The sequence below is a fragment of the Bombus pascuorum genome, chromosome 3 (assembly GCF_905332965.1).
Source record: "Bombus pascuorum chromosome 3, iyBomPasc1.1, whole genome shotgun sequence".
NCBI lineage: Eukaryota > Metazoa > Arthropoda > Insecta > Hymenoptera > Apidae > Bombus > Bombus pascuorum.
In genome coordinates this window covers 17,022,396-17,040,710 of record NC_083490.1, presented here as the reverse complement: position 1 = coordinate 17,040,710, position 18,315 = coordinate 17,022,396, and the positions used below count along the sequence as shown (strand labels likewise).

The following is an 18,315-nucleotide window of genomic DNA, read 5'->3' as shown; positions in this document are numbered from 1 at the left end:
GATTTTATCCCTAAAGTAAATCTATTTGTACCGCGCGTAAAAACCTTGCCACTACCCTTGTTTATTCAACAGAGTGCAACTCGATGTTCTTTACATTCGAGCTTCTAGATCTTCGAGAAAATAAATTCTGAAAAATCTTTGATTCTTGGCTTTTATTTTAGTACGTTCAACATAAAATTAGAATAAGTAAACATTCGATAAAACATAAAAATATCGTAATTAAACGTTAGAAGATAAACACACAGGGATGCATAAAACACAGGATTGAGATATCTACACGTAATATTCCATACGTATACATATGTAATAAAACAACGCAAAATAAAAAGGAGTTAACAGGCATTTCATCTATACATACCGGACAAATAGCACACATATTACTGAATATACAATATAACTTTATTAGATATCTTAAACATTTTTATTAGCAATGTATGAAATTTCTATATGGTTACTTAAAATATTTCGTGTATGTAAGTAAATCGTACATACATATTTACCCGTGAGTATGCATGTATATACGTACTACTATAATGGTAGTAGTATGTATATATTTTGTAATTTATATTATAATTAATTTATATATAATTATTAAGTGTATAAATTCGTAGCTCCACCGCGAAATTTAATGGAAATTTCGCGGAGAGTATTGAAACGGTACACAAGACGAGGGTTCGTTCTAATAATGTTAGCTTTGTGATAGAAGTTGACTGGTCGTTAATCAAAAATTGAAAAAATCCTACGCACGGTCGTTTGTAGAAAATACGAATGTGCACGTGTGCGATGCAGTATGTCTAAGTTATATTAAACGTCAGAAAAAATCAGTCGGTCGATTTAGTTTGTATTCGAGATTTGCCATTTCTCGCTATACACCGCTCGACCTAAGAAAAAGGTGGCAGAAAGTTTTCGAAAGGACTATTAAATTCGGAGATCTACCGCGTCAAGGAAGAATAATAGTTCAACGCGATATTCCCGCGGAAATGACCAATTCCATGCTCAGCGATTTTACGGAAAAATTCAGCGAATCAGCGAAATGCAAAAATCACCGACTTCGCGTCGATATTTTCAATTTTCGTCTCTATGTTTGACAAGAAAGAAAAGAAAAGGAGGGAACAGAATAACAGACGAAAGGAAACAAGAATAACGGAGGCGAGAAGAAAAGGCGAAGCTAGAAGCTATACATAAAGAACAGCTATGAACTCCATGAACACACGAAACTATTATACTAATATTTACAGGAAAAATTCACGTAGGTACAGGCGGTACATTCACGACAAAACAAGTTACACTAGTTTTCTCTTTGATTTTCGCAGTACAATCAGGATACAAATGATCACGGCCCTCGTGCGCAATTAAATTAATATTATTCGTGATATTTTATAAGTTGCAAATTATAAGTTATCAGCATTAATAAATTGTCCTGTAATAGGAACGAGTTTAGTAATGAGCGAGAAGAAATGTGGGCCGCGGATATTTATGCAAATTCATATTTTTATTAACACAAATAAAGAATTACTAAACATGATAACGAGTGTTGCACTTTGAATATTTCATTTACTTTTGCATATTATGCGCATTCCGTGTCTTTGCACTTTTAATTTTCCCATATATGCATAAAAATCCGCAGTCTACTAACGAGATAAATAAAATTCTACAAGTAAGTTTAGCAATTAACAAGTAAAATTATAAAACAAACGCCTTGTAACTTGTAACTTGTTAATTCATTAATATTATTAGTTGGTAAATAATTATGCACGAGGGCCCAGGAAACAGATCAGATAGGGGACGAAGAAAAGGTAAAAATGGCACAAACAGTGGACGCATTCGTAAGCCGGTTTCATAAACGCACGTAATATACCCAAATTGCATGTAATGAAGTAAGTATGTATACGAACTGTGTCTTAGACGCTCGAGGAAAATGAAACGTCCGCGTCGATATTGTCTTAACTCTAATCTTAATTAGTCTACAGGTTACTATAGCTCCATTAAACGTCAGATACATGAATACGCGGCTGTACTAGACAGGTATCCTAGTGTTTGAGAAAGTATCGTTCGAATATACTGTTGGAATCTCGCGTGTAAATAGAGAATCGTTGTAATCGGGATAAATTGCTTTTGCGTTGTTATTCGGGGATTAATATAATAAATCAGCATTAATTTGCTCCGAATCGCGAGGTATCTCGTACTTCATAAACTGACAGCAGATTACGATACAGTTATCTCGAATTCACACTTATTCTCTGGGGAATGTTGGAAATTTAATCACATGCGATATCATTTGTAGAGCGGCAATCTACTTATATTTTTGAAAGCTGAATACGTTAACAAGTGAAAAGAATTTCAAATATACAAACATACTTCAATAATATTTATAGAAGAATGCAGTGATATTCATTTTCAATATCTATAATCGCCAACTTTCCAAAAATAAAATTTTTCAAATTTTCTATAATTCGTCTAGCTGGCAATGTTTCAAGTACAAGTACGTATTTGTATAATTAAGTTAATATCGCAGATAGGCAATATTCTGAACGAAGTATAAAATATTGCACGTCACTGATATATTCGACAGACTTTTCTCAAACACAGCAAGAAACCCAGGCGACACCGCCGCATTAGCATCGATGAAGACTCGAGTGAACGAGGGACCAGCACTCGAGCGATCGAGCGACGACGCCCGGTCATCATCATCTTCATCGTGATATGCGGCACGCTGTCGCGCTTTGGTTCGTTACGAAGCAGCGGAAGCTGCGTTCGAGAGAATCCCGAAATCGTTTAACAACTGTATTTTCTCGCATCGTTGTTATGAAACCGGCGGAGATATTATCATAGACAGACAGATGGACAAAGTTCAAGAGACAGACAAGATAAAAGGAGCCGGGAGTAATGAACAGCAAAAAACAACGGACACTGAAGACGGACGTTTACGCGTCTGAGGAACGTGATGTGCATTCGACGTTGCGCAGCTCTTGTCTCTATGTACATACAAAAATAGCCGCCGATGGGGCGCGCCTCGAACGCATCGAGATTCCCGTGACACGAAACCGGAAAGGAAAAAAGGTGAGGGAAAAGAGAGAGGGAGGGAGGGAGGAGAAAGGAAAAAACAGAGAAAGGGACACCGCGAAGAACGAAGAAGGAATAGAGGTAGGCCGTTTTTTGGTTTCTTCTCGCGCGACCTACCAGCTCTCCGTCTGCTCGAGCACAGCTTCCCTCTTTTTCATCTTTCTCTTCTTCGTTCCTTGGGCAAGATCCGTGTAGCATGACTAACTACCATGACTAACGAGTTGGGCGAAATGCCACCGTGGAATCTTGGCTAACCGACCGGGAAAGTAGGTCCAATGAAATGCTCTCAAATCTAATATTTTGGACTGTCAGAGGGTGGTCCGGTTTTTCTCTTCTCCCCGTTCGTTCTTTTCATTTTCAGTTTCCCTTTCTCTTCGTTTTTTTCTCTGATTGCTCTTTAATCTAGGTTTCCGTCGGTCGAAACTTCCCTTCTACTGGGTTCATTTTCTTTGCCCTGCTTTAGTCGTGCCTTCGAACGCTCGCTTAATCCGAATCGAATTAATCTGGGTGTAGCAGGCTGGTCGAAATGAGACTAAGTTATGTATCACGTGGTGTAATCGGTTTAGGCGTATGCATGAAATTTATTCTCAGGTCATTAAGAACATGGAAATATTACTTGTATCAGAATTTTTTGATTTAGGGAATATTACAATATTAAATATCTTTGTTAAATATTCTCATTTTCCTTACATTATTCTTATAACATTTTGATTAAATGTAAATTAACTATGTTTATAACTGCACGACATTGATCGAATTTCCTGGTTAAAACAACAATTTAATGCAAACATTTAAATCAGCCAATCTGTATGTTCAACTTCCAACTTAAATTCTCTTGAAGCACTTTTAAGCGATCATACACGATGAACTTGGCAATGTCAGACGTCTATAATTTTACGTGCAGATTATAGAACTCCGGACAGCTCGGGAAGTTTGATTCTATTGTCGTTGATCGGCGGAAAATGAAACGGGAATTGAAAAATCGCCGCGTTATCAAATCGCCTCTATACCCGGCGGATCTATTCTTGCGAGTAAGTTTCCGGCCTGGCCGTGACAATCGGTTGCAAACTTCGCTGTCGAAACTTGGAAAGTTCTCTGAAAGTGATGGACGGTCGGACGATGGTCCATGAATGGGAGAACCACGGCTTCTGGGTCAGTAGGACCGTAGCTGTTTTCTGTTTTCACTGTTTTCACCCTCGATTTGAGTCGACTGCCGAGGGATCGGCTGCTTCGGGGAAAATTAATTTTTCACAGCTGTCTGCCAGCCGATCACCGAGGGGCGCGGAAGTAATACACGAAAGGGATCGTCGGATGTATTCTGACCGCTTTCACCAGCGCGTCAGGATGGCGTTCTTACAGGTGGCACGAATATTCCATTCGGCTGTGCTTAGCCATTTCCGATTCTTTATGTAGCCTGCTGGCTATCGGGACGATTCGATCGCGGCGTAAATTAAGCGGTCGAGCGTCGGGGGGAACTGTTCAAATTCGGCCGTCCCGGCTGGATTCGCTCCGTAAATTCTATTTGAGCCCCTTTTCCGGATTGCGTTTCGTTCATTTGTACATCTTTGACATTGTGAGATCTCCCAGTATGTGTGTTTTTTTTTTTCTTTGCAAACCGATATTCATTGTGTGAGTAGAAATAAGAAAAAATGTCGTAAAAACGTAGCTTCTCGTAATAAACGTTTAGTTTGGATTTCTGTATTCTAAAAATTTATCAATTGGAATTTTATTAAAACTTCTATTTAAAACGGAAGATAACTGTGAGTGAAAATAAGAAAAAAATCGTCGTACATATGGCCTTATAAATCATTTATCGGAAAATTTGATTAGAATTTATAGATTTTGAAAATGTATTTATTAGAATTTCATTGAAATTTCTTCTTACTTTTACTCACAGAATATACCAATACCATTTTAAGGGAGAAACCTAGAACACACGGTATAAATACATAGTATAATGTCAAAGCTTTGTAGTGAACTTCGATGGAATACGGTTATTATTTATCGTTGGCAGTTCTTTTGCTTTTGAATTCCGTTTCGTATCTTGGTGTGTCAGGGTTTTCAAGTTTTATGCGAGTTTATTTTATATGGAGGTTATTCCATCGAGAATTTAACTCTCGATCGATGGACTCTATACGGGTCTGATAAAAATCGTTTTTACTACTTACGGACCCCTTGAAATCAGGTTTTAAGGAAAGCGTGAGATATTGGTTTACATTGCGCCCTGAGAGGTTTAAGGATAAATGTATCGCGAGAAAGGAGAATCACGGTCGTAGATATTTTTCACAAAATAATAAGTCTATGGTAAATTGTTATTACCAAAACAACTTCTATATCGATCCTATAAACGTAAATATGGCTTAACCGCTATAGCCTTCCACGAAATGATACACACACGCGATTTTAAGTAATAAATTCATATATTTACGTTTGCATACTAATACTCGGATTATTTCGCTAAATTATTGTAAAGTTATATTTTTGATAAAAAGGTGTAATTAAATATAAGACGAATTAACTTTTAAGTTTCAACAATCGAATTTTATCTATTTTGTTAAAATCGAATGATTTTTCATTTTTCTCACAAGGCATCTTAAATTCTTAAGTAATTGAATTTATGTATGTATTATTAAAATAAAGTTATTCTTAAATAAAACTTAATTAACTCGAAACAGTCGATCTAATCTATCATCCATTTAATCTTGATATTTAGATAGAAGATAAACATAATAAAAAATCGCCTAAGCCAATCGAACGTGACATTCTAAGAGAATAATACTGTTCGCTCTGACCTCGTTCCGCGAATCGAGGCGCTATTATTCCGACAAATTCACGATGGAATTGTTATTCCCGAAATCTTACAGCAATCCGAGGTTTTCGAGCGAGCGAACGAAGGCTCGGGAGAAGGTTTACCGTGGCGAATTGAATATTTAACTTTCGACCTTCTACTTCGAGGAGCCATCGCGCTTGGAGACTTTAATCAGCAGGAATTCGATATTCCATTAAATTTCTAGACGCGTTGCGTTTCGAGGACGCGCACAACGACGGCAATACGCACACGGCCGAGTTATCCAGATCATCGTACTAACGGGTCCGCGTAATAATCCTTGCGACACATTACGTGTCACGAATTACGATTTTCTGGATACACAATGTACATTTATGTAAATAAAAAATATATTTCCCTCTATAAGTCGCTGGACACTTAATAAATTTAGGATAATTTCAATAATTTAAACGAATTTACATTTGAGATAGATTGCTTCTTAACTTAGATATCTTCTGCCAATTTCTTTTCTGTTTTACATATATTATATTTTTTAGGTCTAAATTAAATATGGTAATTAGCCTCTGATAATAAACGATGCAGGATGAATAAATAAAATCTATTATGATTATTATTATAGGTCCAGTTACTTACGATTGAAACCATACTCGTACACATTGATACACGAATTCGAAAGTTCGATCAATGCTTCGTGATGGATACGTACGCATGTTCTTGTTGATGCATCAAGTATATTCTTTTTTTTCGTATTCAAAACGTAACATCTTTTCCAAACTTAACATCATAAATTAATAAATAAATATATATATATATCATTTGTATATATCATCACTATATATATATATGTATATATATATATGTATATATATGTATATGTATATATATATATATGTATGTATATATATAGTGCGCTTAAGTTTGTATAAACGTGAAATTCTTGTGTCTAAATATACCTCGGTGCGATCGTAATGTGTTTCCTAATAGTAAAGGTCGCGTCTATTATTGCTTCAATTTACAATGTTCATCTGAAAACGGCCCTCTTCACTCGACTTCAGCGGGTTCAAGCGGAAAGGAAAAAGGAACCGTCCAGTTTTTACGAATTCTAACATTGTGTCTTTTGCTCCCTTCGGTGTATGTTTTAACGTGTGGTTATGCTTCGCGTGTGTGTTCGTTAATACACGTATCTGTAAGTGTGTGTATACGCCTTATACAAAGATATAAAGACAGATAAGAGAAAGATAAAGAAACAGCGAACGAAAGGATGAAGGAATGCGGACTTAACAACGCCCAGCGATCCTTCATTCTTTCAACTCGTTTCTCGTTTATGTAAATCGCTTGTGCTTGAGGTAGCCGACCGTCTCGCAAAAATCTTGTCAATGTTCCTGTAAAGGACGCGGACAGTTGTTCGAACGGTGAATCGACAAAGGGAAACGTGGACGAAGATAGACAGACAGTTAAAGGAATGACGAACGAACAAAGAGGGGAAAAGCGAAATTAGGGTTAAGAAAAGGACAGACAGATACACGTTTGGTGAAGACGCGAGTGAGAGAGGAAGAGTAATCTTGGGATGCTAGTCTAGGGAGGGTTTAAACGGACTAACGAGACGCTGCTTTGATTTGATTTGTCACTACGTTTAAATGCGAAATGAACGCCCGCCTCGGAACACGGCGCCCAGCATTTGCACTGAACCAACGGAATCCGACGCAATCCGTGAAAATAAATACGTTCCCGTAGCCTCCCTATTCCCAGTCCCTGTGTAATACAACGGTGGCCACGTTTATGCGCCGTACAATTTACATTCCGAGTCAGATTGCGTTCCCCCAGCGAAAATGCATTCTGCTGTTCTCCAGCGGCGCGACTATCTCTCGGAAGACATTTCATTTTCAGCTCGTCCACCACGAGTCTAGTCCACCATCTGTCCCCGTTTCTGCGCGATGGACGATGGAATGCTATTCTCTTGATGATGCTGAAGATTCTATGGTGGGCATAGTATATCCGTAGTCGAATGATTCGAACCGATCTACCATCCGCGAGCAACGCGTTAACTTTCATCGGACAGAGAGAAGGACCAGACAGAGAGAGAGAGAGAGAGAGAGAGAGAGAGAGAGAAAGAGAGAGTATGCCTCAACTCCATGCATACCTCTTATGAACGACAGAATCGATACTTTCGGTGAAGGAAGGATTACCGTATCACGTTTGATCTTGGCCAATCAGTCACAATAGATCCAGCCCTATTAGGGTCTTGCCCAAAGCACCCTCCTCCCTCCCTCTGTTCGCTACTAGCTCGCAACAACGATAGATCTAGCGCGCGAGACTGTCGCTACTGGAATTTCTTCCGTAATCCCCGGACGTGACCGAAGTACAAGACGAAACTAGCACGCGTCACTAGGTAATCCATTTCCTCTATGAATCTTCTCCGTGGGATTCGGAAAGTATCTTCTCCCTGAACGAAGAGCTAGCGGCTCGGTTTCTTCGTGTTACGGATCTCGGTAATCTCTAGAGGGTTGAAAACCATCTCTGTTCTCACAGATCGGGCAGCGTTAAGACGCTGCCGTTCTCTCAAACGAACACCACGTGAGGTTTTTGCGGAAGCGGCGGTTCGTAATCGTAATCGTACTCGTAGTCATAACCATAGTCCAGTCGGTGAACATTCGATCTGGGAGCCGCGGGGCTCTGCATGCGATAAAGCGACAGCACTTCCGGTGGTTCGTCGCGAAGATCGGTGACGTCAGCCACAGCGTATACACCCTCTTCCGCCTGCCTGGTAAACGTCGGATCGGTGCCAGTATCGCGACGATTAGTCGTCGGTCTGGTGTACCTAGGCGTCTCGTAGATATTCGTATCCTGCGGTTGCGGGCTTCTTTGTCCTGGCTTCCCGCGTGGAGTATCGTACGGCGTGTCCTCGTTCCGAGCCAACAGCCGTCTGCTGTACGATTCCGCATTCTTGTCCAGTTCGTCGTTGTTCCTGCCCACGTAGACAAGGAATTCCGGTCGATTGGGCGCCGTGTACGCCAGACGTTTCTTCCTCTTGGACCGCGTCAGATGCGCTATCAGCGCCATAATGGTCGCCGTCGCGGCTACACAACCGGCTACTGACAACGACAGATAGAGAGGATTGAGCCGACACCGCAACGAACCCTCCGACAGAGCGATTAGGGCTTTCCCAGCGAATTCCTCGTCGGTACAGATGATATCGTGAGTATCTAACTCGAGCCTCGACTCGTTCCGCCGCTCTTCCGCTCTGATAACGTTCCACAGCCAGTGCACAGAGCAATTGCAGACCAGGGGATTGCCACCGACGCGAAGAGACGACAGGCCGTCCACAGGGAATTGCGTGGGCTGCAGGGTCGACAGGCTGCATCGACGTAGAGAGACCCATTTCAGATATCTGGCGCTATAGAGAACCCTTGCTGGTAGCTCTTTCAAACCTCGATTACCATCCAACGAGATTCGTTCTAGGTTCACGTTGTCAGCGAACGCTCGCGCGTGCACGCTAATGATCGTGCAATCGTTCAGCTCCAGGCTTCTTAGCTCAAATAGATTGCGAAATCCACCGGCTTCTAAAGTACCTAGTGGATTACGACTAAGAATCAGGTTTGATAAAACGTTCAGCCTAGCCAGTGCGGACGTGGGTACGGATGTCAGATTGTTTCCGGATAGATCTAGGTGCAGTAGGTCAGGTAGTCGGTCGAACGCGTCGTCAGCGATATTCCTGATAACGTTGTTCGCCAGGTTTAACGATACTAACAAGGGCAACGACGGCAACGAGTCCCTGTCAAGTTCTTGGATCAAATTGTCGGATAGGTCGACGTTCTCCAAGCTCGGAGCCAGAGCTAAATTGTCGGTGGGGATTTCTAGCAGAAAGTTACCGTGCAAGATCAACGTGCGGATTTTGTGCAGATTCTTTAATAATCCTTCTGGCAAACTGGTGATCGAGTTGTCGCTTAGATTCAAGATTTCTAGTTCACTAGTGGCTTTGAACGCTTGCTCGTCCATGTCGGAGATATTGTTGCTGGCTAAGTTTAATTCCTTTAAAGAGTCTAAACCTTGCAAGGAATTCTTGGCCAAGGCTCTGACGGCGTTACCGCTTACGTTCAATGTGACCAGATTCTTTTGGAAGACGAAATTGTCCGAGCCCAACGTGTGGATAGCGTTCGACGTGAGATCAAGCGTTTCCAGGTTACCGTAGAAACCAAACGACAGGTGAATATTGCCGACACGATTGTTGGACAGATCCAAGTGTCTGATCTCCGGGTTCAATTGGATCGGAACAACCTCGAGGCTCGCGTAAGCACAGGACGCGTGCAAGCTCTCGTCGTCGCAATGGCATTGCGTTGGACAAAGACCGTTCGCCATCACTGACATCGCGACGGCCAACGCTATCGCGGTTGGCAGCGTCGTCGTCGACGGACCACGTGATGCCATTCCATATGAACTCCTCCTCGACTGGAACTGCCCTGTAACATTGTAATAAAACAATAATATAGTAAATAGATAAACACAATAAAATTCAAGTAAACGTAGATAATAAATTCAAAGTAAATTCTTTGGTAAAAGTAAATTCGTTTCTACTACTATATAGTAGTAATTTATTTCGACTTTTTTGCAAAAAAATGGTCTTGTTTTTACACTTATCTTCTGTATCTTACATTCCCCCTATTTTCTACCGAACCTAAAATTTAAACTGTTAATTAATGTATAAAATATAAATTCTATATAGTCGCGGTAACGTCAGATTGCTAATAAAAGAAAAAAAAATTCACTTTAAAATATCTCTGGCTCAATCAAACCTTAACATGTTTGTATGTAATTGAAACGAGTGTTTGCCGAGGCTGCCATTGTCCGCTGGCAAAGCACAGAGACGTAAAACTCGGCTGAACTTGTAATCACGGTAGACATCGTAAATTCGAAACGAGTCATTATTTTTCTTTCAGGATTGCTGGGGGAACAACCCAACTCGAAGGACTTTCCCATTCAATAATTTCCACGTAATTTCATTAAGCAGTTACTAAGAAGGGTTATATTTTCAACCAATTAATGAGATAAAATCAATCTGAATATAAATATTTTTCAAAGACCCCTTAAAAGAGATATAAAGAATGGCTGATAGAAAATTATTAGTAAATTTTAAATATTAAAGATATTAAATATTTACAAATTTCTATAATTTTGTTATTCAGTTATTTTGTAAGAAATAATTCAGTAGAATTTTAGTCGTTGACCCTATTTTAGACGCGTTATCTGCAACAGCTTTCATTAATAATCAGGAGAGAGTCTTGTTACGAATTAAACAAGGCTGCCAGCAAATTCTAGTAACAGCTGGGTATGTTAAAAGAATAAGACTTGTTAAAATACATGGTGGTCATTTAGAACACCTGCTGCCACAGATAAGCGAACGCGAGTTACTGGAAAGCAAAAATGATAGTTTTCAAGTGCTAGATACAATTTCCAAATGAGTTTCACATATTATGTTGCAGCTTGTAGACCGTAACGTAACTACCCCATTTGAAATGAATATTCAGAGAAACATGGCAAAAAATCTCATACAAATGGTAATATCAAAATAAACGCCTACAATTTATGAAACAATGAAGGTTTAATTAGGGAATATTATCGTATAATGTATCTATATAGGTGTGAAACGAAAAAGGAAAAGAGAATAATGTTATTTTTGCCAAAAATCGTGTTAAAAGCTTTGTAAATTTTTCTTTTATTTATAATATCATTTTATTAAAAACATCTACATTAACAGAGTGTTTATATATAGAAAACAGTTCATGACACTGCGTGGGATTGACAACGCGTGTAGCCGACAGTTTTGCAGATCTATTGCGAGAGAACATTTTGCATAAAACTGACTGCGTTTAATACAGAAAAAATACACAAATAAATAAGAATAAAAAAGGAACTGAATAATTTCTTGTATTTTTAATCATTTTAAATTGGTGTTTTAAATATATCAAACGTTGTTTCGTCCTTACTTTCAGCGACATGCTGCGCAAGAGAAAATTATGCTCTTTGTAAGATGAAGAGATCGTGCTTCGTTCCAGCGCTGATTCAAATTACCCGAGATACGGTTCACAAATTACAGGCGCAAATTCTAAGAAAAGTAATAGAAATCCAGCTTATGTGTATATAGAGAGAAAGAAAGAGAGAAAGAGAGATGGAGTGTGTGTGTGTGTGTGTGTGTGTGTGTGTGTGTGTGTGTGTGTGTGTGTGTGTGTGTGTGTGTGTGAGAGAGAGAGAGAGAGAGAGAGAGAGAGAGAGAGAGAGAGAGAGAGAGAGAGAGAGAGAGAGAGAGAGAGAGAGAGAGAGAGAGAGAGAGAGAGCGTATAAACGGAGTCATGGTACTGTAATAAAATAGGTAATACCGTAACGTAAACGAAGGAAAATGGGATCGGCACAACGGTATCTTAATATTGATTACCATCAGCAAATCAATATCATGGTATGCACGTTTATAGAGTTATTAAATTATATATAAGTACACATTCGACTTTTGCTCATAAATTTCTCATTCTCATTGCCATTCCGTGTATTTCCCCCCACTGCGCTGCCATCAACGAGATAATAGCGTCCAGAGACACTTAAACAGCTTGACCAACTACATGAAAAAAAGGGAAAAAATAGCACGAGTACTACAGGCCGGTTATAACCAACGCCTCCGCCATTTTATCCATTCGAAGCACGTCGAGCATTCTCAATATGCTAAACATCGAATCAATTTTCCTTTTTTTTTTATCCACCGACGATCGAATCGCGCCTATTGGAAACAGTCCACGTAGAAACTGGCCGGCCTGTCTCTCCCTTTATAAAATGAATTCAACAACATGTCATTGGTCCAATGCCAGAAGGCCAGCTCACCACACGTATACATAGTCGCATACGGGAACTAAAAGAACCTTAGAATCGTACCCTAAGTCCGCGAAAGTTTCGAGTTACGCGACCACTCAACTTTCTATAGCCATAGTCGCCGCTTTCCTATACTTTCCCTCGGATAAAGACGTTTTCCCACGATTGCTTATGTTTGAATCGCAACTCGCTAACTTCCGTCCCATCCCCAGCAACGTCCACCTTCCGACGTGATTGTCGTTCTTTGCTATTGTGTAATAGGAACGTTGTCTACCGTACCACAAGAGCCAGTGCTTTAATATTGAATAGAGACCTATAACCTTTAATGGTTTCGCGTAAGTTGTTGGACTTAAAATAACCTTTCCTCCTTTCGTTATTGTATACTGGTCCGCGATATAATACATACACGCAGGCTGTGGAAGAGCGGCTCTTCCGGTTGGCGCGCTCGCTGGTTGGCCGTTGTAATTATGTAAACGATATTCCCCGACCGGAGGCGTTGGGACCGGGCTAAACAGTTTCGCGAAATAAAAAGCCCCGGTCCACGGGCGAGGCTTTGTAGCGGGCGAACAAGCCGCGAAAGCGTAACCACCCTTCACGTTCCAACGGTTCGCCGCAACAAACTCGATGCAACGAGTTTATTTACGGACACCTGCATGTTCAATTCGTGTTCAGATTTTGCCCGTCCACCGTTACGTCCGGCTACTCCATCGTGTATAATACATCGTACACGTGTGTGTATGTATGTACATATGTATGTTGGTATTTACGCAGAATAGCGAAGCATTTGTGTGTTAACTTTTTTCCATGCACTGCAGAATAAATAACATTAGTCCCTCGTGGGGAATACGGCGCGAAAGGAACAATGATAAGCAGCGAGGAATAGTTTCAAAAGCGAATCGCGTGAGCCTCGTTGCCGCGGCCGCTTCGAAAATTAACAAGCCGATAAAAACTTTATTCGACCGGTCGTTTTTATTATCTCGACAGTGTGTGAACGCGCGCGTGTGTATGGTGAACACAGAGCTGTAAAGTTGCTCGTTCGAGTACTCATCATCGGGAATAACTGGGAAAACCAAACGCGAAATTTGCTCGAATTGCTCGACCAGTTTTTTCTTTTTCTTTCTTTCAGAGGTAGCCTTTTAGCGATAGAACGGTTTGAGTTTCCTCGAGGACGCGCGGTTAAGCGGGTTCTTCTGACAGTGTCTCTGAATATTTCTCGAGTCGCGATTCGCTTTTGATCAAGTCAACTTGCGGTCACCGGCATTTACATTTACGTTGAAAACATTTTTAACGCTAGAATAAACATGCTCTAATGTGTACTTTAACCGCGCGGAACTATAGAAAACACTTTGCAACTGAGAAGTTAGAAAATCAAGGATTAAATTAAAAATGAAAAGCGTGGTATACGAAAGCGAGAGAAGCACCAAAATTATGGAAGCCTTGTGGTGGTAATGTGTTACGTGTTTGAATTTCGAGAAGTTATCGATGTAAGTTCGGCGTTGGGAAATAATGGCGATCAGCAGATGTCAGGGACGCCTGACGCCTAATCGAGCCAACGAGCAGCTTTTAATCTGAATTTTGCTGGTAGAACGCTTTTAATTTGATTACGAACGCTTGAGAGTGATAAATAGTTATGGAACGAGATAACTACGGAAATTGCACGAGAATTATTGAATATTTACTTTCCAAGACCGAATTCGTTGGATTCTGGGAAACAACGATGATCTAAAACTAATTATGCGAGTTTAATTAAATCAATGAACGTCTATTTGTACATTTATATCTTTATTATGCTTGCGGTTAAACAATCAATTGAAATAAATAAAAATATTTATTCATTTCAATCGATTTTCTTTTATAGAATGAGATATTTATTGTTCGTATAATTATTAGTTAATTATAATAAATTTTTTAACTTTTTAAATCAATTTTATAAACTAGGAGAATACTTAATCTTTTTTCCACGATATCTATTTTAAAGATACTTGGAAATATACACAAACTGGTTGTTTTGCATCCATTGTAAATCTTCTTATTGTTAGTAATATCGCAAAGGTTTCTAACTTTGAAAGTTACTTCAACCCAGGCTACAACTTCAAGTCCAGAGCCATTTCATTGATTCGATGAATATTTTCTGACTAGTCTTCTACCAACTCTTCAGAAGTAGAGAATTACCGTTATTTTTAACCTACAATGTAGAGTCGCATAATAAACTACAATAATGATGAAATAATGGAACCAAGTACTCTGAAAACAAAGTTTAATGGAGTATGTGAAATATTGAATTATCATCATAAATATATGAATATATTTTGAACTTATTAATGCATCAAACGAATTCTGTGTATATTTTATCTACAGTTTCGAAACATTATCGTTTATTTCAATAAAATAAAATTATACTCTTCCTAAGTAGACCATATGTATTAATGCAATTTGCGATTAAACATTTTCTTTCCTCATCGTAAAAATGTATCAAAATCATAATATGTGAATACGTCACAGTGCGACAAAGTAAAAGTTGTACAGTGTCCAGATACTAAAGTTATTAAAATTACGAATTATAACACCATTACCATAATATCAAATCCCAAAACTTCGAAAGCCGATCGAGGCGTTTGAAATGGACCAAAGGAATCCATTCCTATGGAGTCTGATTCAACGTTTACATCGAAACGATCAGCCCCCCAGCATTGACCCATTGAATAAATAAAAAAAGAAAAGAAAAAAGACTAGAGAGGCCAACACAAAGATCTAACCACGGGCGTTCAAACACTTTGATTCACTCGGCGTTGCAGGATGGCGCGGACAAAAGGAATCGCGTTTCACAAAAGGAGCATTTCGTAGGAACGCGGTCGACGACCACCACCACGAAGCATTAACGCGTGGCCATCGTCGATAATTTCAATTCCGTAACTAGTCCTCTGGCAAGTGTTCCAACCAGCGAATCCGAAAACGTCTCGTTTCGGTAAGTGCTGGCCGTGCCAGTAATTTTTCACGTCCCCTTTTCTGCGCCCTGCACCCCCTTTCTCTCTAACCCGGAATAACAAATGGCGCTGATCTCGCTGTCATGTATAATGCACAGATTTACAGCATTCCGCTATCTGACAGAGCTATATGTCCCCCGTTCTCTGTTTCTGCTCCCTCTCCCAGGACCCGCGACCTCGCGGCAGCAGAAAAAAAAAAAAGAAAAAAACAAAAGAGAAAGAAAGAAAAAAGAATGGGGAAAAAAGAAGAGAGAACAAAAATATAACAGGGGTGAACGTTAACATCCGCAGTATGTAATATCCCGTATGGCAGGTCGAGCGTTATTTTCTCCGGGAAATCAGTCGCTGGTTTTTTCTCTCTCTCTCCTTTTTTTCGTTCTCATCCTAGCTATCGAGTCGTAGCTGGACCAGACAGCGGATTTTCCACGAAGCGAGGATGTCTTCACAGGGGATGGAGGAAGACGACGAAAGTCGTGAAGACGAGGGTGAAACCGATGGGTGCCCGCGAAGCCCGGATCAAGGGGAGCGTGATTACCTCGAAATTCGGGCTTTCTGGCCATCGCTATAAGTGACATCAGTCTGATAAACAACACTTGTCTACGAGCAGAGGACGATAAGGGTGAAGGGCTGCTGTATTAGCCGAAACGATCCTTGCCTGGGGAAAATATTTGTGTTGGTCGCTTCCGTGAAATTAGGTCCGTATTACATGGCTTTCAACGACAGGGTAGGTACCTCCTTATAGCGTTTTATTGCTTCGTTCGATTAGTTTATTTTAGTTGTTGCTCTCTAAGATACCTTTAAACGCGTTCTGTTGTGTTCTATGAGATCTAATTACTGCGTTTAGATTAATTTACTAGACTAAGTATGTTTATGCATTTATGGAAAATTTATGGAAAAGTACGACAATGCATCGAATGTACATAATATGCAAAAATATATAACACGTGTAGAATAAAGAAATTGTTATAATATCGAGTGAGTGCATTAAATCTCTATTGAAGTTACACTTATTTAGTTACGTTCATAAAAATATGATATTGCATAAACATCCACAGTACAAATATAATTTATATACTCAAAACGTTATCTTATATCATGCTACATCATTATGAGTTTCAATTTCTTATTTGTAAATCAAGCTACGTATATCAAGTCGAACGTCACACTTATTTTAGGAGAATAAGCGAAGTATTTCTTTCCATTAATGTTGCTAAAGGAGTACGTTAATAACAAGTTTAATTACAACGACTCTACTGGGCGCGCTATTTGCCAAAGATAAGACCTTTCTTGAGCAAGTTTTGTAAAAAGACTGGACCGTTACTGTACCGAGACCTGAGTGGCGAAACTTAGCTGTTACAGTTGTCGAGTTCGCATGATACAATTCGTAACTTCGGGCAAACATCAGATTGCTTAGAATAGCTTATAAAACTTGACTCCGCCGTGGAGACGTACGATAGTTTTGGCACATTTACGTGGTTTAACAACATCTTGAGACTGTATCTTAATAAGATCCTCCTACATTTAAAAACACAACTGCCAGTCTCTATTCTACGATTTAAAAAGTGGTTTATATTATTTGATTCGATTCGACCAAGTTTGGTTTTTAATACGTTCAGTATTGCGTGGGGTGTACATATATAGGCCACGCTGAACTTTCGATTCAAACCACCGATGTTTTCAGCGCATGTAAATCAAGTGATAGAGTGATAGATTACCATTAGAGGTGCAGGTAGGTTGAGCTAAAAATCGAACGAAAATAGCGCGGCACTCAACTTGTTAATCAGAAATTTTCTATCTTTCTATTGGAAAAGTACAGATCAAATTTCCATTCTATGTACGTTAATGCTTTTAGTATCGAATACGTTAAATGTTATTAGCATTATATATTTGGATGATTTTATTATTAATTCGAAACCAATAGCACAGACATCAATACACGATAGCAATTAATTTGTTGACGATGAAAAAAATTTTTAAGGAAAAAATCCTTTTTTAGGATTTTTGTCTTTTATAAAGCAAAAGGGCAATGAAAGAATACATTCAACCTCAAAATCAAACAGGAAATGGATTTTGATAATACATGTTTGATTGACAATATATCGAATATAAAAATTTCTCTCCTATAAAACACAAAAAAAATGTTCATCGTACTTTCCCTTTGTGATCTTTAAATACACCAAAAATTTGCCATTTTTCGCATCAAAGCGACTTTCTATCCCCTTTTAATTCTCGGCGTTAAAATTTCAATTAAAAACGAATAAAATTGCCGGGAAATCGTTCGTCTAAATCGCGCTTAAAGAGCGATCAATTTCGAGCGGTTGATTTCAGCGAACTGATATAACGAAACCGGTTAAAAGTGTCATAAGCCCTCGGGACAAAAGGTCTCGTTTTCAATTTTCAATCGACGCATTAAGAACGGATCCACGAACGAACGGATAATGGCTTTTCACATAATCAAAGCTTCGAGATACGTCTAATAATTTGCATTTCGTGTTATGGTTGTCCTCTTTAGTTCTCATTTTTCCCCGTGAAAAGCACCTTAAAATATTCAGTAGTCGCGGCCGGATCGGGGATTTTTCCCGTTTACCGATAAAGGGAAAATAAATAATAAATGACGGCGTTTTCTTA

The 18,315-nt window shown here is 39.3% G+C and overlaps 1 protein-coding gene across 1 annotated transcript in view; it reads right to left on the bottom strand.

Annotated features, from left to right (window-relative positions):
- Positions 1-377: 377 nt before the first annotated feature.
- Positions 378-18,315, bottom strand: part of LOC132905696 (carboxypeptidase N subunit 2-like) — a 37,073-nt gene continuing 19,135 nt past the window's right edge. Inside the window, exon 2 of the mRNA XM_060957275.1 lies at positions 378-10,308. Within this exon, the coding sequence (XP_060813258.1) occupies positions 8,411-10,276 (1,866 nt within the window). The 5' untranslated portion in view covers positions 10,277-10,308 and the 3' untranslated portion in view covers positions 378-8,410. The remainder of the gene's footprint in view (positions 10,309-18,315) is intronic.